The 22,243-nt window shown below is 38.3% G+C and overlaps 1 protein-coding gene across 2 annotated transcripts in view; it reads right to left on the bottom strand.

Annotated features, from left to right (window-relative positions):
- PPM1D (protein phosphatase, Mg2+/Mn2+ dependent, 1D) overlaps positions 1–21,873 on the bottom strand; it is a 30,202-nt gene extending 8,329 nt beyond the window's left edge. The window contains exons 1-4 of one of the 2 annotated variants that reach the window (XM_012725992.1): positions 21,173–21,751; positions 9,608–9,833; positions 6,025–6,149; positions 314–504 (exon numbers count right to left, since the gene is read on the bottom strand). In XM_012725992.1, coding sequence (XP_012581446.1) covers positions 314–504; positions 6,025–6,149; positions 9,608–9,833; positions 21,173–21,644 — 1,014 coding nt within the window. In that variant the 5' untranslated portion in view covers positions 21,645–21,751. Of the gene's footprint in view, positions 1–313; positions 505–6,024; positions 6,150–9,607; positions 9,837–21,172 lie in introns of both variants that reach the window. The other variant, XM_004684453.1, reaches the window with a different exon arrangement.
- Positions 21,874–22,243: the final 370 nt, after the last annotated feature.

A 22,243-nucleotide genomic window follows, 5' to 3' on the forward strand; every position in this document is an offset into this window, starting at 1 on the left:
AAAAAAAGGTTAAGTTTTATGGTATATAAATTACATCTCAATTTTTAAAAAAAGGGATTGGCAAGGCTTCATTGGTAAGTAAGTCAAGTACTATTCATAATGAAGCCAGTGGTTACATGTTTTGTTATCTAGTTTCATTTACTTATTTCCTATTTCATTTCCTAATAAGCTATACAATCTATCTTTTGTCTACTTCTAAAGGCAGGCAAATGCAAAACTCTACTCAAGATGAACATCCTGAATTCACATTCAAGACCGCTGCCAGAAGTACCAGAACAATGTTTAGACAATAATGTAAAATTAGCATTCTTACCATCAAGTACTTTTTCTCCTCTTGGTCCTGACACATAGAGATGGCATCTTGAGGTGGAATCATATTCCAAAGTCCATCACTCCCCAATATAATATACTTGTGCTTCTGGGGGTCAAGTGTGTGCACACTTGTATCTGGCTCAGGTGACACAACAAATTCACCACTGAAGAAATCATAGCTCCACAAATCACCTAAAGGGCAGGCAGCAGGAAAACACAGTATTAATTCCAAGATGGAAGCATACATCAATAAATATTTATATTTTCAGAGATGCAGAAAAGCATCTGGTAACACTCAAAATTTATTCATGATTTTAAAACTTTCTACCAAGCTAGAATTAAAAACTAAGTCCCCTCACACCAGTACTTCTGCCCACCTGTGCCTATGCAGGTGCTTCTTTTCACCAGTTCTCTCTCTCCACAGGGCAGCAGCCTCCTTCCTATCAGTGACCTGTACCATGCTGGGGCTTCTCTTTCCTGACTTCCCGCAGTGGAGGCAGCTCTCCTCAAGGCCACCAGCCTGCAACCATGCAGGCCTCTCTCAGCAAGCCTGTCCCCTTCCAGGCAGCTCTGCCTGCCCACTTGTGTCTATGTGTGTCTTTTACTTTTCTGTCCCCTTTCCCTGATAAACCTGCTCTTTAATTTTTTTTTTTTTAAAGGCCCTCTCTGCTGGCACAGCAGGCTGGAGTGCTGCACTACAAAGCTAAGCCAAGGCATGGTCACTCCAGTGTGAGTTCAATCCCCTCTCAGGTGATCTACATGGTGAGCAGACCTCTCCTGTCTTACCTGCTGCTCCCCTCAGCAGTGTACTTTTGTTGATCTGCCTATTCTGCTCCCCACTCTGTTTCTGGTGAGTCTTCTTGCTGCCCCTGCACCTCTGGCTTTAACCCCATTTCTGTATGCATAAATAAAATCTTAAAAAAAAAAAAAAAGCTAAGTCCCTTAAGCTGATAAAAGCCTTCTATTATCAACAGCATAGTTAAGACAGTAAGAATAAATCAGGTATGTGAGTTCAAATTGAGAAAATGAAGTTATGATCATTTGAAAACTATTTCTATACAAAAAGCAAAAAATATATACATTTAAATGATCAGAATAGTAATGTTTAGCATGGCTGTTAAAATAAAAACCAAACAGCGCCTCCCTGGTCACACAAGGGGTTAAGTCTCAGCGGAATGAAGCTATCAGCAGCCACTGAAGCAGGAGTTAGATCCCTGCGCAGGTATCTGACCCACAAGGCACAGCAGACCTCTGCTGTCTCACCAGATGCTCCCCTCAGCAGTGTACTTCAATCAGTCTGCCTGTTCAACACCCACTCTGTCTCTGGTGAATCCTCTCACCATCCCCCGCACACCTCTGGTCTATCCCCAGTTCTTGGATACATAAATAAGACTATCTAAATGAATGGAGAAATAAACTGGATTCAGAGAAAGGCAATTCAATATTTTAAAGATGTTAAATTTCTAAAAATAACCTATGCAACTAATGTAATTCCACAAAATCCAAAACGGATTTTTTTAGAATATGACAAGTAATTCTAAAATGTATAGGAAAGAGTAAAAGTCCAAGATAACCAAAGTGTTTATGGAAAAAATGTAAGTTGGAGAGAAACTGCTCTACAAACAGGAGTCTTAGTAGCTAACTGAAAATCTTCCCTTAATCCCTAGGATCAAGAAAGTACCTATATTAAAACTTACAGAATGCCAGCCACTTGCAAGAAAATTCTAGAAATAAAAATGAGTATTTTCATGTTCCTAACCTATATATATGGTCAGTAAATGAGTATTTTCATGTTCCTAACCTATATATATGATCAATAGTTCAACCTTTCAGTGAGTTAGGAAAAATAAAGTTGTTACACAACTAGCTATCCTTGATTAGCTCACATGCCTAACTCTTGTGTCTTTGAGACCTACTTTGTTTTTTAAATTTTATTTATTTACGCATACAAAAGCTGGGGTATAGGTCAGAGGTGGGAGTGGGAGGAAAGAGAGGATTCACTAGAGACAGAGTGGGGAACAGAACAGGCAAATCTACTGAAACACACTGCTGAGGGGAGCAGCAGGCAAGAGAGGTTAAGCCTGTGAGATGTAAATCTCAAAATGTTCAATAGAAAAGAACTTCTGATTAACTCTAGCTATCAAGAAAATCAATAAAAGTGAAATAGAAAAAAAATTATAGAAACCATCTACTTTTCTACAATACAAGACAAAATTACTGAAAAAGTATCTTCTTTTGCTCCCAAAAACTGAGAAAGGAGGAGACAGAATGAAATATTAATTTCTGTTTCTTTTATTTTGTTGTGAAATTTACTGAAGACCTGAAATAAAAAAATATTTTCACAAAAGAGCACAGCTAGTTTTTACACCTCCTCAGCAGGTCTGCACTGTGTTACATATGAGGAAGACCTTTTGTTTTATCCTTTCCTTATCTGAACTTCCCCATTATATCTCCCACCAGAAAAGTGGCCAATTCAAACATGCTTAAAGTCCAAGAAAGAATAATTCACATCAATTACTCCACTCTAAAATAGCAAAATCTACTGCTACACCAGCCTCTTGAAGGAGCAATTTATCCTTCAGAATAGCAGAAGTGACTACATGAGACCACTAAAAGCTAATTATAAACCAGGTTGGCTCACAAAGACACATTTATCTCTCTATACCAGCAAAACAAAGCTCCTTGGCTGATGAAATAAAAATGAACTTGGAAACAATTAGTGTAAATAATAAGGTAGCAATTAAAGCTTATAAATTATGCTAAAAGCTTCCAAAAGCAGTTTTTCCTCATTATTCAAGATTAATATTACCATTTCAAGAACATAATTTTATATAAAGCAGAATTCCTAATATGTCTAAATTTAAAATCTAAAGCAAACTATATGACGACTTTAAAAGGTCAGAATTTCTCATGTATACACTAACAATATCTTAATAAATTCAAAAACGTTTTAAAATAAGCTACTTATTTATATGAATAGGTTATACATTCACATGGTACAAAAGGTAAATGTCAAGAACTCCATTCTCAGCTCTTCACCTAGGGAACAACTATTGTTTTTACATATCCTTCTAGAGAGATCTATGCACAAATGTACACTCCTTTGGTGAGCTCATGCTAACATGCTTTCAATTATTCTTTTGTTAACAATCCCAAATAACTAGTGCCAATATCTTGCTGATCTCTTTTTTTTTTTCATTGAAACTCATACATTTCCAGAAGAATGGTTTTCCTCTTTCCTGACTTGAATTGCATCGAACCTATAGATCAGTTCAGAAAGAAATGCTATTTTAACAATATTTTATATTCCAATCCAAGAACAAGGTATATTTCTTTAGCTCTTTTATTTCTTTAATCAATATTTTATAATTTTCAGCATACAAGCCTCAAACATATTATATTACAATTATACCTAAGTATATTCATAGTCTTGGTGCAGTTATAAACAATACTTACTTAAATTTAAAATTGCTGATTCCTAGTACATAAAAATAGGCATGACTATGTATATTGAATATGGATCTTGTGACCTTTCTGAATTCATTTACTAATTCTAGTAGCTTTTGAGGATTCTTCAGGGTTTTCTATATAGACAACTTTGCCATTTATAGATAAAGCTGGTTTTATTTGCTGCACCATGTGAAATTATGTTCTCTGGTTGCCCCTATTGCACAAAGGAACCAGCGTGTCCAGGACACTCAGCAGTTCTTACCCCATGGCTGCCACCACCACCCACCCCCTACTGTGTGGGTGGTTCCTCATGGTGAGCTTCCGAGCATCCATTTGCCTCACCTAACCCATTCTCAAAACTGCAACTCAAACTGCATCTCTTTGAAGCACAACTTTAAGATGGAGGCTGGCGATGGTTGTACAACAATATAAATGAACTTACTACTATTTACAATGATTAAGAAAACATATTTTGTTAAATGCATTTTGTTATAAGTTAAAATTCACACACAGGGGAGAGAAGTGCACTGGACTATGCTGATGGCACACAGGTGATTTGGTGATGGGAAGCCCACGGGATTACAAGTGAGATGGAAAAAGGCACAAAATGATGTAAATATATATATTATATATATCACACACACACACACCTAGTTATGTTTCCCATTCCACCTGCAATATTTACTCCCCCTCTTCACAAGGGCCATGATCAGAGTTTCTTATATCCACCATACTTCCTCCAAATTGTATTTGCTATTTGCAAATATAGTTCCTATGCCTAAAACACACTCCCTTCCTCTCAATTTCTAGTAATTCAGGCCTCAGCTCAGATGTCTCTATTTTGCCTTCTCTAGTGAGGTAGTACAACCTATTTTAACTTCTCCTTAGTAGATAAAAAGAACTTAAAAGAGTTGCCATTTTTTAGTTCTTCTTGTGATAATTTGATGAATGCCTTTGTGCTTGATCCACTGTGCACTCAGTAATAATCTGTTCAATAAATGATTTGCAAGACTCCTGCAATTCCTCAGAGAGCCACCAGAAGGCACCTTTGCAACATTTGTCCAGACAGCACCAATTTTCATAAAGACACTTCTTCCCAGAAAAAAAGTGGAAGAAAACTAAGTGCTAAATAGTATTTAATTTACTATGGGCCAACATGTATGCTTTAAAAATAAATAGTATTTAATTTACTATGGACCAACAAGCTTTAAAAAGAAAATTGCAGTCATAATTCTTTAAAAAATTTTGTCCAAGTGCCAGAATAAGGATTAAAAAAGTAATGAGATGTAGCAACTTTTATTTGGAGTTCAAATCTAAAGATGATTATTTTTAGAGATAACATGTGATAAGTAAAATCAATATGAAAAATAGAAACAATTTTTTTCATTATTGAAACAAATTCATCTCTTCCAAATGTTTTTTATAGCAAAAGACTCACTCAATAGTGTATAAAATGAGTACAAATTTTTTTAAAGATTTATTTATTTATGCATACAAGAACTGGAGTACAGGCAGAGGTGCAGGGGTAAGAGGATTCACCAGAGACAGAGTGGGGAGCAGAACAGGCAGATCCACTGGAACACCTGCTGAGGGGAGCAAGAGAGGTCTGCCACGCCATGTGGGTCACTTCCCTTGCTGAGAATCTAACTCACACCGCAGTGGCTGGAAATACCTTCAGAGTGCTGAGACTTAACACAATGTACAACCAGGAAGGGCCCTTGATTATGAAATTTTGATAAGACAATTGTAGTATTAAATTTTTGCATTAAATTTTCCCCCAACATGGAGCTTTCACTGTTCTGGCAGATCTTTCCAGCAACTGTTATTATATTTTACTTTTTTGTCTCATTTATTTTAAAAGATGTATTTTTTTATGCATACAAGAGCTGGGGTGCAGGCCATAGTGGGGAGGTAAGAGAATTGACAAGAGTGGGGAGCAGATCAGAAACAATGACTGAAATAAACTGCTGAGGGAAGCAGTGGATGAGACAGGAGAGGTCTGCTGGGCCATGTGGGTCAGCTCCCTGGCAAGGAATCAAACTCCTGCTGCAGTGGCTGTTAATAGCTTCATAGTACTGAGACTTAACCCCTTATGCCACCAGAGAGGCCCTAAATTAGGTTCTAAAGTATTTGATATATAATCAGATTTCTACCCCCATGATATAAACTCCACGTAAGGATTTAATTCTCAGTTCCCTCTTTTATTTTACCATCATATTGTAAAAAAATTAATATGATTTCACAAATTTAAGTCATACTTACCAAGTGCTCTTGCTACTGCCAAAAAGGGAATCTGGTCAATAACTGTGCTTCTTCTAACAGGTCCATTGTGAGTGAGCCGAGGTCGTTTCCAAACTACACGATTTACTCCAGATTTGTTCATCACACTAAAAATAGAGTTCACATAAATATTCTAAATTATTATTATTTTAAAGATTTATTTATTTATGCATACAGAACTGGGGTACAGGCCAGAGGCGCAGGTGTGGTGAGAGGATTCACCATAGACAGAGCAGGGAGCAGAACAGGCAGATCAATGAAGTGCACTGCTGAGGGCAGCAGCGGGTGAGTCAGGAGAGGTCTGCTGCGCCATGTGAGTCACCTCCCCAGGGCAGGAATCGAACTCATGCTGAAGTGGCTTTAGCTTCTCAGTGCTGTGCTTTAACCCACTGCACCAACAGGGAAGGCCCAAATACTCTAAATTATTAAAATAACATCAGGCAGGGTAGTTCAATGAGTCAAATAACTAATGAAACAAGACTACAATATCACATAATAATTCCTTATTTGTTTCAGGTACAAACTTTCTATTCAGAAAGGAAAAATAACAAGACAGGGGGCCTATGGAGAAGTGGGACGGAGGCCAGGAATTTTGTCTGGAGCCATCTTTGAGCTCAGCAACTAGACACCATGAGCAAAAGCTCACCACCCCAAGTTGAAAAATTTATGTACAAAAAGTTATCATTGAAACTAAATGGTGGCAGACATGTCCAAGGAATACTAGGGGGATTTGATCCCTTTATGAATCTTGTGCTAGATGAATGTGTGTGCAGATGGCAACTAGTGGGCAACAGAACAATACTGGCATGGTGGTAATACAAGGAAATAGTATCGTCATGTTAGAAGCCTTGGAACGAGTATAAGCAGTGGCTGTGTTCGCCAGAGAAATCAGTTTCTTCCACATGTCCCCTTCGCCACAGCACCTTTTTACTATGATATAAAAAATTGGATTATGTACATTTTCCTACTGAATTTTTTTGTTAAATAAACTTTTGTAATAGTCAAAAAAAACAAAGGGAAAGTAAAAAAAATAGAAAATAGTAAGATGAGAAGAGACTACAAATGAGCTAGATAGAAGGGAATGGAAGTAATGAGAAGAAAAGCATGTAAACATGTCAAAGAAGCAAGCAAGATAACTAGAAAATAGATCAACCACACATCTGAAAGTTGGATAGGTAGAAAACTGGCTAAAGGCTTGATATAGGAGCAACAGAAATCTACAATTAGTACATAGCAGAACTAGTATGTTCAGAGCACCTAAAATATGGAAATATGGCTATTCTTTGGTGAAGTAATTATCAAAACACAATATAGTTTCAACCTGTACCTGATAAGATAAACTGAAATTAACTTAGTTACAATCTGTCTGAATTGTAAAAGCAATCAATAGAAAGATTTCTCTGGAAGCCCAGAAAAGGTAGAGAAAAGTGGCAAAGAGATTTCAATATTAGCCTGCCTGATCTGAGTTCTACCTGACAGATACATAAATAAGACACCAACAACATTCTGCCTTCATACTACCTAAAGTCTTACTGTTCTTTTCCTAAGCCTGCTCCCTGTAAGTAAGCTTTAATACTTATGTAATTACAGTAGCTAGCTATCCAAATTGCTTCCAATATAATTCTAATATTCATGAGTCTATGATATAAATATCTACAATATTTCATATTTAATGATATTTATTGTTTCTGAATTTCTGGGGAAGACAAAATAATGGTATAGTATCAAAAAACCAACACAGTGTTATAAAAGATGCTCCTCTTTTGTGCTCCCTGCTGTTGTCCTGCATGATTAAAAGGCATACACACAGAAACAGCCTGATAGAGAGCTGACTGAGCAGGAACAGAAGGCTGGAAAAACAGAGCACTGGACAGTTGCCTAGGGTGAGACAGAGGGACAGGAGGAAATAACTTAAATAAAAACAGTTCAATTTGTGCAAAAAGACATCTGCTCACAAATGGCAAAGAGCATCTGCCCAACAGCCAGATGGTATTTTAAGTGATAAGACAAAAAAAAAAACACAAATTCTAAAAAATTTATTACAATCAAATGTGATTTAAAAATTCATATAGAAAATAAAGAATAGCCAAGAAAAATATTTTTAAAGAATTTAATGAAGATAATAACAAAGTGCCACTTAAAAACAAATTATGGTACTGGTACAGAAACAAGACAATGTAAAAAAAATAAATTCCAGAGAGACTCAAATTCATGAAAGAATTCAGTTTGGAACTGCAAAGCTCACTTCTGCATGACTACCAGCAGTGGTCCCAAATAAATCCCACACTCATAGGAAGGATCAAAGAAAGAGACTACAAAATAAAACCAGGATCACTGAACTTAGCAGCATACAGGACAGAAAACAGTTTCTGTTATGCTGTTCTCAGACATGATCCCAACAGTGACACGAGTGATTTTCTAGCCCCAACCCCAAGTGACAGCTCAGGGGTGCTTCATATGCCGCAGTAAGCAGTATCTTTTAAGATCCCACAACTCCCTGCACATGTCAAAAGAGCATGTACAAAGGGCAGCTGAGGTCCCAACAGAAATGTATACCTTTTTCAAAAATCTACCCAATGCAGACAAGGTGTAATTAAGAAAGAAAATCATTATACAATAGCAATGTTGCCTTATAAGATAAATGACATTCCATATTTATCTTTACCAGAGAAAGTACTAGAAGAAAGTTGTGTTTCTATTAAAGTATTTCAGTAAAATCCTTAGAATGATTATTTAGAAGACACCAGATCTTACTTGCCTCAAATTTGAAAGTACTAGGATAATTTTTAAATTTTCTCATTATTCATTTGTGGCTTTAACAATCTTAAATTTTAATTTTTATAATGAAAAGCTATGCTGAAGTCAATTTTGGTTCATACTTTGCAAACTATACTTTCAGACAAAATTAAAGGAGAGAAAAATATTTGTAGTACATTATGATTCAGAAAACAAACTAAAAGCTAATTCTAGCAAACTGCATCCCAAAGCCAATTTCATACTGTTCTACTCTGGAATTCTAAGGGCTGCTCTGTCCAAATTCTGAAAAACATACAGACCAGTATTTACATAAAAGGCTTTCAATAAATCCTTGTATGCTTTGTAACTTGAGTTCTACTAAAATATGATATCCAGCCCCCCCTGGCAGCGCAGCAGGTCGGAGCACAGCACTATGAGGCTGTCTGCAGCCACTGCACATGGCGCAACAGACCGCTCCTGTCTCGCCCGCTGCTCCCCTCTGCGGTCAATCTGCCAGTGGTCAATCTGCTCCCTGCTCTGTCTCTGGTGAAACCTCTCACCACCCCCCCACATCTCTGGCATGTACCCCAGGTCTTGTATGCATAGACAGATAATTATTTTTAAAAAATAAACAAAATAAAATGATATCCCTTTGGAGACTTATCAGAAATAAAATAATGACATAAGTATGATCATCCATGGTACTTTATCAGGCAAATGAAAAACCTGTTTAATACCAAGAAAGTAATTTCATTGAAAGAGAGAAATAGGTCAATCTAACTAGTAAAAACACAACAACAAAAAGAAAGGCAAACAGTACAACTATTACCTCCCACCAAGTCCTTCGATTCGTTGTCTTTCCTTGGGAAGTTCTGGCTTATGGTCCTGTGTCACCTCCACGGCTCTGACAAAATCATCCTTCGGATCATCTTGAATTCCAAGAACTACCCCTGAATCACCCACATGAGCTACGTACATCTTCATGCCCCGTATGATGACCACACTGGCAGTTGTTCCTGACGTGCTGGGAAGACCTGTCATAGTCTTTGGCCATTCTGCTGTAATGAGAAATAAGATATTTTACTCTTTCAGCAATAAGCATTAATACTGTATCAGAATAAAAATGCCTACATTTGCTTAATTAGCATATTAAAATTTGAATTAGCACAGAAAAAGAAATCTAAGAAAAATATTTGAAAACTATCTAAGGATTAATATGTTCAATATGCCAATAAATTAATTTTATAATACAATAATATATAAGTATGTAATTGTACAAAATAATATTAGAGGTTAGATTTACTAGTTCTACCTAAATCTTAGTTTTAACTGTTTTTCCCCAGTTTTATAGTTTTATTAACAACACATAGAAGAGCTAGCTAATTCTTCTCTTTGCTGCTCAGCCTAGCACTGGGACTGATGACGAGGAGGGTAGCTATGCTGTTCTCTCCACAGTGGCTTTGCATTACCTGGAGGACACGTGAGTAATCTCAGTACAATAAGACTTGATGCTTATCAGCAGCTCTTTGAGCTCCTTGATGTTATACACCAGAAACTTTCAGAAGCCTCTAGGTAGCATGTGCTTTGATTTCTTGTTGCTCACATAACCAACACTGGGAATCAAGTTCTGCTCCTTGAATCTCCAGTATTCCCTGTTACTGATGCCTCTGGTTTCTGCCAATTATTTTTGACATATGGTCTGACTGGTGCAGGATGAACTTCTTGGTTCTCTTTTGCATGAACTAGGCTTCCTCAGGTGTCTGTGGAGAGCCACGACACCTAACCACGATGGCTGCTGTGGAAGACAGTGGTAAATAGTATACACAAGGGCTGATGGTACTTCACCTCTAACTACATTTAGATGCAAGTAAAAAAGGCAGTACATAAGATACCCATATTAAGAGTCCCAGAAAAGCTCAAACTAAACTGCTTAGTTCCTAAATTGCCAATAAATATACTTCCTCTCTCTTGAAGGAAATGCATCTGTTGGTAGTACCAGGAGAAGCAATAGAGCCCAAAAAGCTAGATGAGATACCACACAACTTTCCTAGTCACAAGATTTCTCTAATATAGTCAAATAACTAATTCTCTTTTTTCAATGCTATCTGTGTTGAAAAGACATCAAATCATCGAAATCTCACCTTCCCTTCTCAACCCACCTACAGAACATCCTGTCACTCACAGCAGAGGGCTGCTTGCAGTATATAAAATAATGACCTTCACACTTGCTCAAAGAAACCAGAACAGCTACCAATATTAATAAAGTTTAAATTTATTCACACACACAACATGTAGTATCACCCACAACCATGCCAGACTCATAGTGAGTGTTCAACAAATGTTTGATTTGTTCTGATCAGTGTTTAATAAGAGCAAATCTGGAAAGTACCAAAGGAGTATGTATGCAAAGAGAAAATGGTTCACCCCAAAAAATTTATAGATGGATTAAAAAATCTGAGTAGATTATTGAGATTGATTGTTGGCATTGATGAAATTCCACAGGTTACTAGAAACAAATATTGTTACATAAAATGAGTATTATTTGGGCTCTCCCTGGTGGCGCAGTGGGTTAAAGCACAACACTAAGAAGCTAAAGCCACTTCAGCATGAGTTCAACCCCTGCACCCAGAGGTAACCCACATGGCCCAGCAGACCTCTCCTGACCCGCCCGCTGCTCCCCTCAGCAGTGTACTTTGTCAGTCAGCCTGTTCTACGCCCAACTCTTTCTCTGGTGAATCCTCTCACTGCCCCTACACCTCTGGCCTGTACCCCAGTTCTGTATGCATAAATAAACAAATCTTTAATAAAAAAATTAGTATTATTTATGTAAACCATCAACCAAAAATTGCAATAGCTGTAAAAATTATTATGTCTGCAAACAGTGCTAACAAATCTCTTAACAATACTTTATGGAAAAGTTATAAGCTAATGAATTAATAGAACAGAAAAATGAACACAGAAAAAGCCCATGCGTATTTAGACACTTGACACATAAGTAGACAAGAGAAATTTCATCTAAATGGAATAAGACAAAATTGGGGCCTCCCTGGTGGCGCAGTGGGTAAGCTGCAGTACTAAGAAGCTATCCATAGCCCCTGGAGCATTAGTTTGATCTCAGGCCACGGAGCTGACCCACATGGAGCAGTAGACTTCTCCTGTCTTAGCCGCTGCTCCCCTCAGCAGTGTATTTCATTCCATCTGCATGTTCTGCTCTTCACTCGGTCTCTGGTGAATCATCTCAACCCTCACACCTCTGGCCTGTACCCTAGCTCTTGAATGCATAAATAAATCAATCTTGAATGAATGAGTGAATGAGGGGGGAAAAAAAGATTTTGGGTCCTTGGTACCAAACATAAAAATTAATTCTAGGCCTCTTAGAGACTTGGCATTAAAAATAAAACTAAAAAAAAAAAATGTACAAAATGATGTAAAAATAAACTGTTATATTAAAAATAAAAATAATAATAATAAACTAAAAGGCTTAGAAAATATGTAACAGTACAGTCATGATCTCAGGATATGGAAAGATTTCCTACAGACAAAAACAATGGGCAACTCACATAAACAATCTGACTGCAAAGTTTTACTAACATCTAGACTAAGAATTTCTTGTTCATCAGAAGATACCTTACAAGAGTAAAAAAGACAACTCACAAAATTAGTTTGGCAACATATATATATATATATATATATATATATATGCCAAAATAATGGTATCCAAGATATATAAAATCATCACACAAATCAAATCAGTTAGATCACCCAATAGAAAAATGGACCAAAAGCTTGAACATGCCTTTCCAGTCAAAAAAAAAAAAGCAAAGATATGTAACTCCTTTAGTCCTCACGGGAATGCAAATTAAAAACCACTACATAGTTATCAAATTGCATAAATTAGAGTCTGACAATATTGAGTATTGTTAAGAACCTGTAGCAACATGCCTATAAACCAGTACAACCACTTTGGAAAAAACTAGTCATCATCATCTGGTCATTTTCTACTAAAGGTAAAAACATATACTCTGACTCTATTGTCCCTCGTGAAAGCTTATAGATGTACTCCTCACATGGGCTACAAACAAGCAACAACCCCAGTATCCTGCAACATGACAACAAACTATACGACATTTAATGGGTAAGAACCTCACAAGAAACCTAAGATACATGAAGCATGGTTTTTTTTTTTCCAAAAATAAGCTATTAAGTTTGCACCTAAGTGATACAATCCTTAAGAAAAAGTCAATTGCTACAGAATTTTATCACAAAAGATAGTGACTGACGGAAAGACATGAATCAACCAAATGCCCAAAAATAGATGACTGGATTAAAAAGATGTGGTACTTATACAGAATGGAATATTACTCAGCAACCAAAAAAAAAAGTAAAAATAAGCACATGCCTTTTACAGCAACATGTATGGAGCTGGAAGGGATCATGCTTAGTGAAATAAACCTGAAAAGGGAAAAATACTGGATGGTTTCACTCATAGCAGGAGCATAAAGGACCAGGAGAGAAAATAACAATGAACAACTATATATCAGAGACATTTTATAGGTGGGGAATGAGATCAAAAATGGGGTGCACTGGACTATGGTGATGGCACACAGGTGATTTGGTGATGGGAAGTCCACAGGGATTACAACTGAGACGGAAAAAGGCACAAAATGATGTAAAAATAAACTATTATTTTATTTAAAAAGAAGAACACTAGGGGCCCTCCCTGGTGGTGCAGCGGGTCAAAGCACAGCACTGAGAAGCTAAAGCCACTTCCGCATGAGTTTGATTCCTGCCTGCTTGGGAGATGACCACATGGCGTGGCAGACCTCTCCTGACCCACCCGCTGCTCCCCTCAGCAGTGTACTTCGTAGATCTGCCTGTTCTGCTCCCCACTCTGTCTCTGGTGAAGCCTCTCGCCGCCCCTGAGCCTCTGGCCTGTACCCCAGCTCTGTACGCACAAATAAATAAATCTTTAAAAAAAAAAGAAAGAACACTAGGAAGACTTAAAGCAAAATTTTTAGGACTGCTTATAATATTATAGTCTTTCAGATTTGAATGAAAGGGAGCAGAATAAAGCAATGGGAAAGACTTTTAATTCATACAGAATTTTAATAAGTTGAGGGATTTTTTTTCCTGTTCAAAAGCACTCTGAGTGTTCTGCTTATCACACTTTGCTGTGTTACTAGTCCCTTTCCTTTGTTTCTTTTGTCTCTGACAACTATATAGCCTTTCCTCCTTGAAGAGGTAATGAAAGGTTAGAAGTTAAAAAAAAAAAGGCACAAAGTGATGTAAAAATAAACTGATATTAAGAAAAAAAAGATAGTGATTAAGATGGAAATATGAGATGCAATGCTCTCTTAACCAGATGGTGTTCATTTTGTAATTTTTCGTTAAAGGGTGTATTTATGTTCCATATCACTTTCCATATGTATGCTATGCTATATTTCACACTTTTTTTTAAGTTAGAAAAAAAAGTGAAAAGAAGTCATCAATTTTGCAGGCAGAAATCATAGCATTCAGCTCCCTACTCCATTCAGTTCTGCCATTTGGTTACAGATGTCATTCCTAGAAGCAAAGCCTAGAGAGTATGTCTTATAATTCTTTAGCTCTTTCAATTATTTTGTGGGTTAACAACAGTTCTTCTTAAAATATTTTCTTTTTAAACAAGCTAGCATTGTTTTCTGAAACCAAGAAACTAAAAATATCTATTATCACAATAAATGTAAATAAGGCAAACTTGCAAAAAGAGTCCTTTTTTTTTTTTAAGATTTATTTATTTATGCATACAAGAGCTGGGATGTAGCCCAGAGGTGCAGAGGGTGAGAGGATTCATCAGAGATAGAGTGGGGAACAGAACAGGCAGACTGATTGAAATACATTGCTGAGGGGAGAAAAGGTGAGATAGGAGAGGTCTGCTGCACCATGTGGGTCAGCTCCTTGGTTGAACTGTGCCTTAACCTGTTTCACCACTAGGGAGGGCACTCATTATCTCTATTTTAGAGATAAGGGTACTTTGGCATAAAGAGGTTTATCCAAAGTCATAATGTAGTAAGTATAGAAACTAAGATTAGAACCCAAGCAATACAACTGTAGAGCACATATACCTCCTAATGTCTATACTGAGTTCTTAGAAAATCTTAATGCCAAAAGGGTACGGAGATGTGAAAGCACTCTGAAAACAACCATCAAAACACAGACTTTTTAACAAACTGGCAAAAAGAACAATAATTTTTAGATTTTGTGAAAAATATGCTAGTTACCAGGAAAATGGGGAAGGATAAAGAGATAGGGCAAGGAAGGTGGTAAGTGTTTTAACACTGGAGATTTGGAGGATTAAGCTGTAGTCCACAAGTTACACAGTTCTATAAATGGGTGGCAAATCATTAAAAGCTGAGAGGGGGAAAATAAGGTTGTACATCCTTTAACCAAACAATTGCAGTTTCTTAAATTTTTTCCCTGTAGAAATAACCCAAATTAAGAAAAATGCTATATTGTTTTCACTCTAGCCCTTACAGTATTAAATAAAGTGCATGTCTATGTACACTCATTTTTCCTTCCAGTACTGGCAACCTGATTTTGTTCAGGACTACACAGCCTCCACTGCATGTATTCTTCATTGGAACAACAAAACTTAGGAGTAGTGGTTCTGGTCTTTTCAGAACTGACTTAGTCTTTAGTTTAATTCTACTGTCCTTCTAGTAAATCCCCATGTTTTTTTCACTCCTTAATGCAGAGTAGCCAGTGTGTGTTACTTGAACAACTGTAATACAAAACTAGTAACAGAGTAAGTTGCAGCAACTAATGCTCAGGAAAAAAGTAAATTAATTATGGACTCAATTAGCGGCATAAGGTATTAGGACTCTTATTTTAAATAGTAATCAAAGGCCTACAGTATACAGTGGTGAGATGGGTTGAATCTGTCAACAGAGAAAAAGTGAGCAGATAAGTCTGTTGCTACCATTAAGCTTAGAACTGTGTTTGTTAAACTTTTCTGGGTCAGTTAATGTTTCTCATATGACTGAGAAACAACAGATAATATGATGTGACTATATGTGCCCTCCCCTCCAAAAGATATGCTTAGGTCCTAACACAGAGAATTTAAGAATGTGACCTCATTTGGACATGAGTCTTTATAGAGTAATCCAGTTAAAATAGTCTTCAAAGTGGGACATAACCCAGTGACTGGCAGTGCTACTAAAAAGGGAAATTTGGCCACAGCAGGAGAATGACTTGAAGACAAGACGACGACCATATGACTGGAATGATGGCATCTATAAGTCAGGGAATGGCAGGGACTGCTAGTAAGCACCAGAAGCTAGAAGGAAGGAATTCTCCCTTCAAGTTTTCAGAGTATAGAGAGAATATGGCCTTGACAGAAATGTTAATTGTGTGTGCACTGTTGGTAGGACACAACTTCAATTTATTCCATTAAAAGTGATGCTACCCTTTCCATTCAATTAAGGTGCAATCTACCAGGTTTTTCCACTACAATCTTTTGCCTTTAGTAATCAGTAAATATTTTGTAGGGAGATAATAATGTGAATGGTGCCATCCCCACCCCAAATAAAAGATATTTCCAGAGTCTATATGACCTTAATTGGGAAAAGGATCTTTCTAGATGTAATTAGGTTAAGAATTTTAAGAGATTATCCCAGATTACAGTGGGTCCTAAATCTAAAATCAAATGTTCTTAGAGAGTAGAGAAGGAAAGGCAGAGAAGATTGGATAATGCATCTAAAAGTTAAAAAAAAAAAAAAAGACAAAGTATAGCAACGACTTGAAGCTAAAAGGGAACATGGGAAAAATTCTCCTTCTGAGCCTTCAAAAGAAACCAACCCCCCAGAACCATGAAAGAATAAAATGTGTTTTTTAAGCCACCCAGTTTGTGTAATGAAATAAAATTTGGTTTTTCACATTTTTACCTACTAACTAGCATTCATTAATATTTCTTGGATGAATCAATCAAGATGGGGCCAAATTGATTTTCTACTTCTATCATTCCTTCTATACTTGATAAAAACATTTATTAGTGGACACTGTACTTTAAAGAAAGCTTTGTATCAATGTTAGTCATATAAGCAAAAGCACAGACAATAGATTCTAACAGATATATATACCTATATATGAGTTTATAGCAACAGTATTCACAGTAGTAAAAAGGTACGAACAGTCCAAATGTCAATAGGGCACACAAAACACACACGCACACCTATATATAATAGATAATACCACCTTAAAAGAGGAAATTCTGATACATGCTACAACATGGATAAATCTTAAAGACTGTATGCTACGGGAAATAAGACACAAAAGGATAAATACTGTGTGATTCCACTTCTACACTTTATTCTACACGGAATAAATGAGTTCAGTGACAGAGTAAAACAGAAGTTACCAGAGGCTAAGAAAGAGAGTAAGGCAAGTTTATTGCTTAAAGAATAGAGAGTTCCTGTCTGGGATAGTGAACGAGTTCTAAAAATGGACAGTGGTGATGGGAGCACAATATTGTGACTATATTAATGCGACCAAAATATACATATAAAAATGGATAAAATGGTAAATTTTACGCCATGCATATTTTTAATCAACATTTAAAAGGGGGAAGTTTTTTTAATTATAAAAATATATAAGAAAGTCAATTTAACCTTTTTTAAAAAGATTTTGTTTGTTTATGCATGCATACATGCATGCATACAGACTGGGGTACAGGCCAGAGATTAAGGGTGGTGAGAGGATTCACCAGAGACAGAGTGAGGAACAGAAGAGGCTGACTGACAAAGCACACTGCTGAGGGCAGCAGCAGGCAGGTCAGGAGAGGTCTGCCTCACCATGTGGATCACCTCCTGGGCAGGGGATCAAACTTGCACTGAAGGGCTGCAGCTGGCTTGCAGTGCTGCATTCTAACCTGTTGCACCACCAGGGAGGGCTGTCAATTTAATCTTTATAACCAAAGAAATTCAACTAACCTAGTGGCTACTTTAGACAAGGAATTCCATGGTCAGCCCTAAGAGATTAATTATATTACATATAAGGTAATTTTTTGCCCCTAACGACCAAGATTTAGCTGAGAAGCAAGTCAACATTACGATTATCTCTCAATGGTCTATGTTATCTTATTAGGAATTTCGCAAGACCAAAACTACCTTCATAATCATTCTAAGAGTTCATTTGCCCCTTTCTCTGTGTTCACATTTTCACTGATGGTCCAAAAGCAATGGTTAAAAAGACTGCTACTGTCTTAGTAGCAGTCAAAGCAGTGGCAATAACCTGAACCAGTTGTCATTCTCTGTAGCCACTCTACAAATATTCACAGTTTAAAAAATAAAATAAACACCAGTTTCACTTAAGAATGTACTTGATAATACAAAAATTTTATTAAATCTCTACCCATGAATACAGATCCCTTTAGTACTCCTCATGAAAAAAAGGGAAGTATGCCCACAATAGACTTAAGTTATTATATATTTCAGCTATTGAGAGAAAAAGCAGGTTGTATTATGAAAAGAACAAGTCACACACATTTTTTAACAGACCATCATTTTTACTTGGAAGACTAATAAATTGTGTTACTAATATTTGACCAGACAGCATACATTTTCTTCAAAATGAACAGCTCTTCGCTTCAACCAAAATATGATAATATTTCTTGCCAGTGATAAATTTCTAGTTGCTGCTTTAAAAAAAACTCCCATTTTGGGAAATGTGTATATCCAATACAGTGTACCTGACAATTTCCCAATCTTAAAAAACTTTTTTCATAAAATCAGTGATAGTAATAAATGTGATGCTTTGATAGTGCATAAAAAATACATCCATACTTGAAAAATCTGCCTGACTCAGTGAACAATTTTTCAAGTGCTCATGTCACACATCTCACTGGGTAAGATTCAAAGTGCAAGAGGCCAATGGATCTTAATATAAGAATAAAAAAAAATTCATTGATAAGATTTCAGATTCAATTTTGACTGATCTAAAAAACTACTAGTTTGGTAACAGAATATCCAAAATCATCTGAAAAGGCTACTAAACTACTCCTCCCTTTTCCTACTACATATGTGAATGAACGTCTTTTCTTTATATACTTACACCCAGAACAAGACTGAATGCAGAGCAGATGTAATTTCTTTTTTCTTGCAGTATTTCAGAAAAAAGTGATTTTTCATTTACAAATATTAACATATAGTGAGCCTGTTTTATTTAAATAACCAACAAGTATTTTTCAATTGACTAATGTAGCCCATATTAACAAAAGCTCTTTGGGCTCCTCAATCTTATTAAGAGTACAAATGATTCTGGGAGGAAAAAGTTTCAGCACACTGCTCTAGCCCAGTGAGCACTATAAACAGAACAAAGGAGGCTTAATTTCAAAAAAGTGTGCACAGAAGAAAATATACACTTTAAGACAGAGGAGTGTATTTTTCAGTTTGGGGTGAGGGGGGAGGGCAATTCAAGAACTTGCAGTATTTTAATGTATGCTAGAAAAAGGTAAGTAGACTAAATGTGATCGAAATTTGGGTTACCATAAAAATGAGCAGGGTTTCTAAAGACAGACTAAGAGGGGCTTCATCTATAGATTACAAATTGCAAAGTTGATTTTATAAAAATGAGAAGCCATCCACGAATTTGAAACTGAAGAGCAGGTTTTTAAAAAAAAACCTATATACCTACTGTGTCAAATTTTTCATATACTCTGTATATCTTTTTTTTAATTCAAGTTTTGAAAATGGTGAATGAAGTTTAGTTGTGAAACAAAGCAAACTTTTAACATTTGTTTGATATATAAGGCTCTAAACCATGCCTCAGAAAAGCGAAAGGTTGATTGAAAAAGCACCTGTATGTAAAAAACCAAACATTCACATTTGGTTAACAGCATAGTCGCTGTTTTAAAAAAAATAATAATAAAGAAGAAGAAGAAATAGTAGTCAAATAACAGGGTTTATTCTTTATCCTTTCAATTGGTACAAATTCACTTTACACCAAGTGTACTGCAAATTAAACAAGACTCTAAATAGTTCTTTGGGTCTGATCTTTGGATCTTTCTCTATTTTGTCTTGCTGCCCACACCTGTTTGACCTGCAGGCGATGAAATGACGTTTTTGGAACAAACTGCACTGCTTTCAGCTTGGCTATGTCGACACAAAAACAAAACAAATCCATAATAGGGGCCTCTGGGATTGGATGGGAAACGCCTTCCGCAGGAGGACTGGTTGTTCTATGAGTCAATCAAGTAATTCTTGGCAGAAAGTCAAGCAAATAGAAAACAGACTTTGAAAGAAGCTAGCCTACAACTCTTCGATAATACCGTTTTAAAAAGTTCTATATTTTATCAATCTTTAAACTCTGATGTCTCTGTTCCACTGCTGAAATAAAACATTATGATACCATAAACAAGTGGATTTTAAAAAAATAATGGAGACAGTATCTTCTCTAAAAGAGATTCATGCCATTCATTCGCTGCAATGGATAAGCAACTTACAACTTTGTAAGATAGCATGCTGAATTGCTTCAGAAAGTATTTTAAAGCTTAGGTAAAACTAACAACTAAACCAAGTATTTCTAAATTAAGGTCTCTATCTCTCGTTTGCATATCAGTAAATCCTTATCTCTGGGTGCTCCGAAGGTCAGTTGCAAATTGTAAGTATTTTCAACTAAGAATTGAGAACTATTTGTCAGTCATTAACTAGCTAGGGTAGCTCCCGGTGAAACTTTTTAAAAATCTCCAGCAGAATTTAAGACACCGCTGACATGGGACCAGTTTAAGAGACTACCAAAATATTCATTTTTTATTTTTCACAAACAGCACAAGCACAAAGATCCTAAAAACACTTAAGATCACAACCGAATTCCTTCCAAAATGTTAAGTAGCTGGAAGACAACATTTCAGCCTTTCTAAATTAGCCTGCTCTTTTCTCCAACTCCCAGCTACCTGGAGTCAATTTGGAGACCTGACGCCACCGTAGGAGGTACCCGGTAGAGATAAGTGGCTCAAGTGCAAATGATGACACTAATTTGTGTCCTGTCTCGCTTTCTTGGAGTGGCCCAGGTAGCAATGTGTAATCACTTCCATCTTTTGGCCAAAATCTGGCGCCAGGTTTCAAACTCGTTTTCGCTGGGTGTCATCAAAGGGAAGCCGCGAGGGGCAGAGGGCAGCTTCCCATTGATCCTTGGAGGTCGGAAATAAAGAGAGAAGCGGCTGCAGGAAGATAGAGAGCTTACCACGGCCACTTAGCACGAACCTCCACACTGGGAAGCCTGTTAGAGCGGGCTGACTCTTCACTTCCCAACACTTCACACTTCGATCGCGCTCTCCTGGCCGGGGGCCCACGCGATGCCGGTGCCATAAAAGCCCTCAACTGCCAGGAAAAGAAGCGGGAGCCAAACAAGCTAGGAAACTTACCCAGTTTCTTCCACATGGCGAGGTGACAAGCCAGGAAACCTTTGCGGATGGCAGCGCAAACCTTCGCCGGCTCGGACGAGGTGAATCCCTTCTGTTTCTTGATGAAACCCCATAAATGTTCCCGGGCAAACTGTGCCGCCTCCCGCCCGCCGTGCCCGTCGCACACCGCGAAAAATGCCACAGAAGAACGGCGACGGCAGCAGCGACCGGGGGCCGGCGAGGCCCCGGCGTCCGGGGGATGGTCTCGCGCTTCTCGGGCGAACACCGCCGGGCCCTTCCCCGACACTCCGGTGCCAGCCGGAGCCGGCAGTGGCGGCTGCGGAGGCGACAGCTGAGCGACAGATCGCCGCGGCGAGGGCTTTTCATCTGCCGTCGGCTCGGGCTCCACCACGATTTGAGTAACGTCCTCCATGTACTTCCTCCCACCCTGGTCGGAGAAGACGCTCACTCCCAGCGAGTACAGCCCCGCCATGGCCGGCTGGCCGGGATCCCGCCGGTCCCACGCAGCCCGCCGAACCCCGCGGCGGGAGACACGCTCCGTGCTCGCCGGCCAACTATTGTTTATCTTCTACGCCGCCGCGAAGGGGGAGGGGGCTGTCCCGGGGGGGGGGCGCGCGATGTCGAGACTTATCCGCGAGAGCTGGGCCGGAGCGCTAGGGCGAGAGGAGCCGAAGCAGCTGCGCCTGCGCAGTGCGTTTCCCTCGCCTGCCCGCGCCCACCACACAAATCAGACGTTCTCCCCCGCTGTCGTCACTCGGCTCCCTGGGCCCAACCAATCGGGAGTCGAGTTACAGCTAGCCGGTCCCGCCCCGCCCAGCCCTCGCTCCTCCCAGCAACGGCCGCGCTCCCTCCTCCCCGCGCGGGCGCTGGGCCAGCGCACTTGCCCAATTCGCCTCGCTTCGCAGTTGAAAACCCTTTCGCGTTTTCGGCGGATGCTGAGCGCTTGCCGAGAGGCTGGGGCTGTCACCTCTTTCCTCTGTCCTCGGTATTGTAACGCGGCCTACTGCTCTAGCTTCTCGCCGTCGCCTGGCGGGAAACTGTGTGGGCCTGGGCCTCCCACGAGTGTGGAGA

The sequence above is a fragment of the Condylura cristata genome, unplaced genomic scaffold (genome assembly GCF_000260355.1).
Source record: "Condylura cristata isolate star-nosed mole 26May11 unplaced genomic scaffold, ConCri1.0 scaffold00017, whole genome shotgun sequence".
NCBI classification, from domain to species: domain Eukaryota; kingdom Metazoa; phylum Chordata; class Mammalia; order Eulipotyphla; family Talpidae; genus Condylura; species Condylura cristata.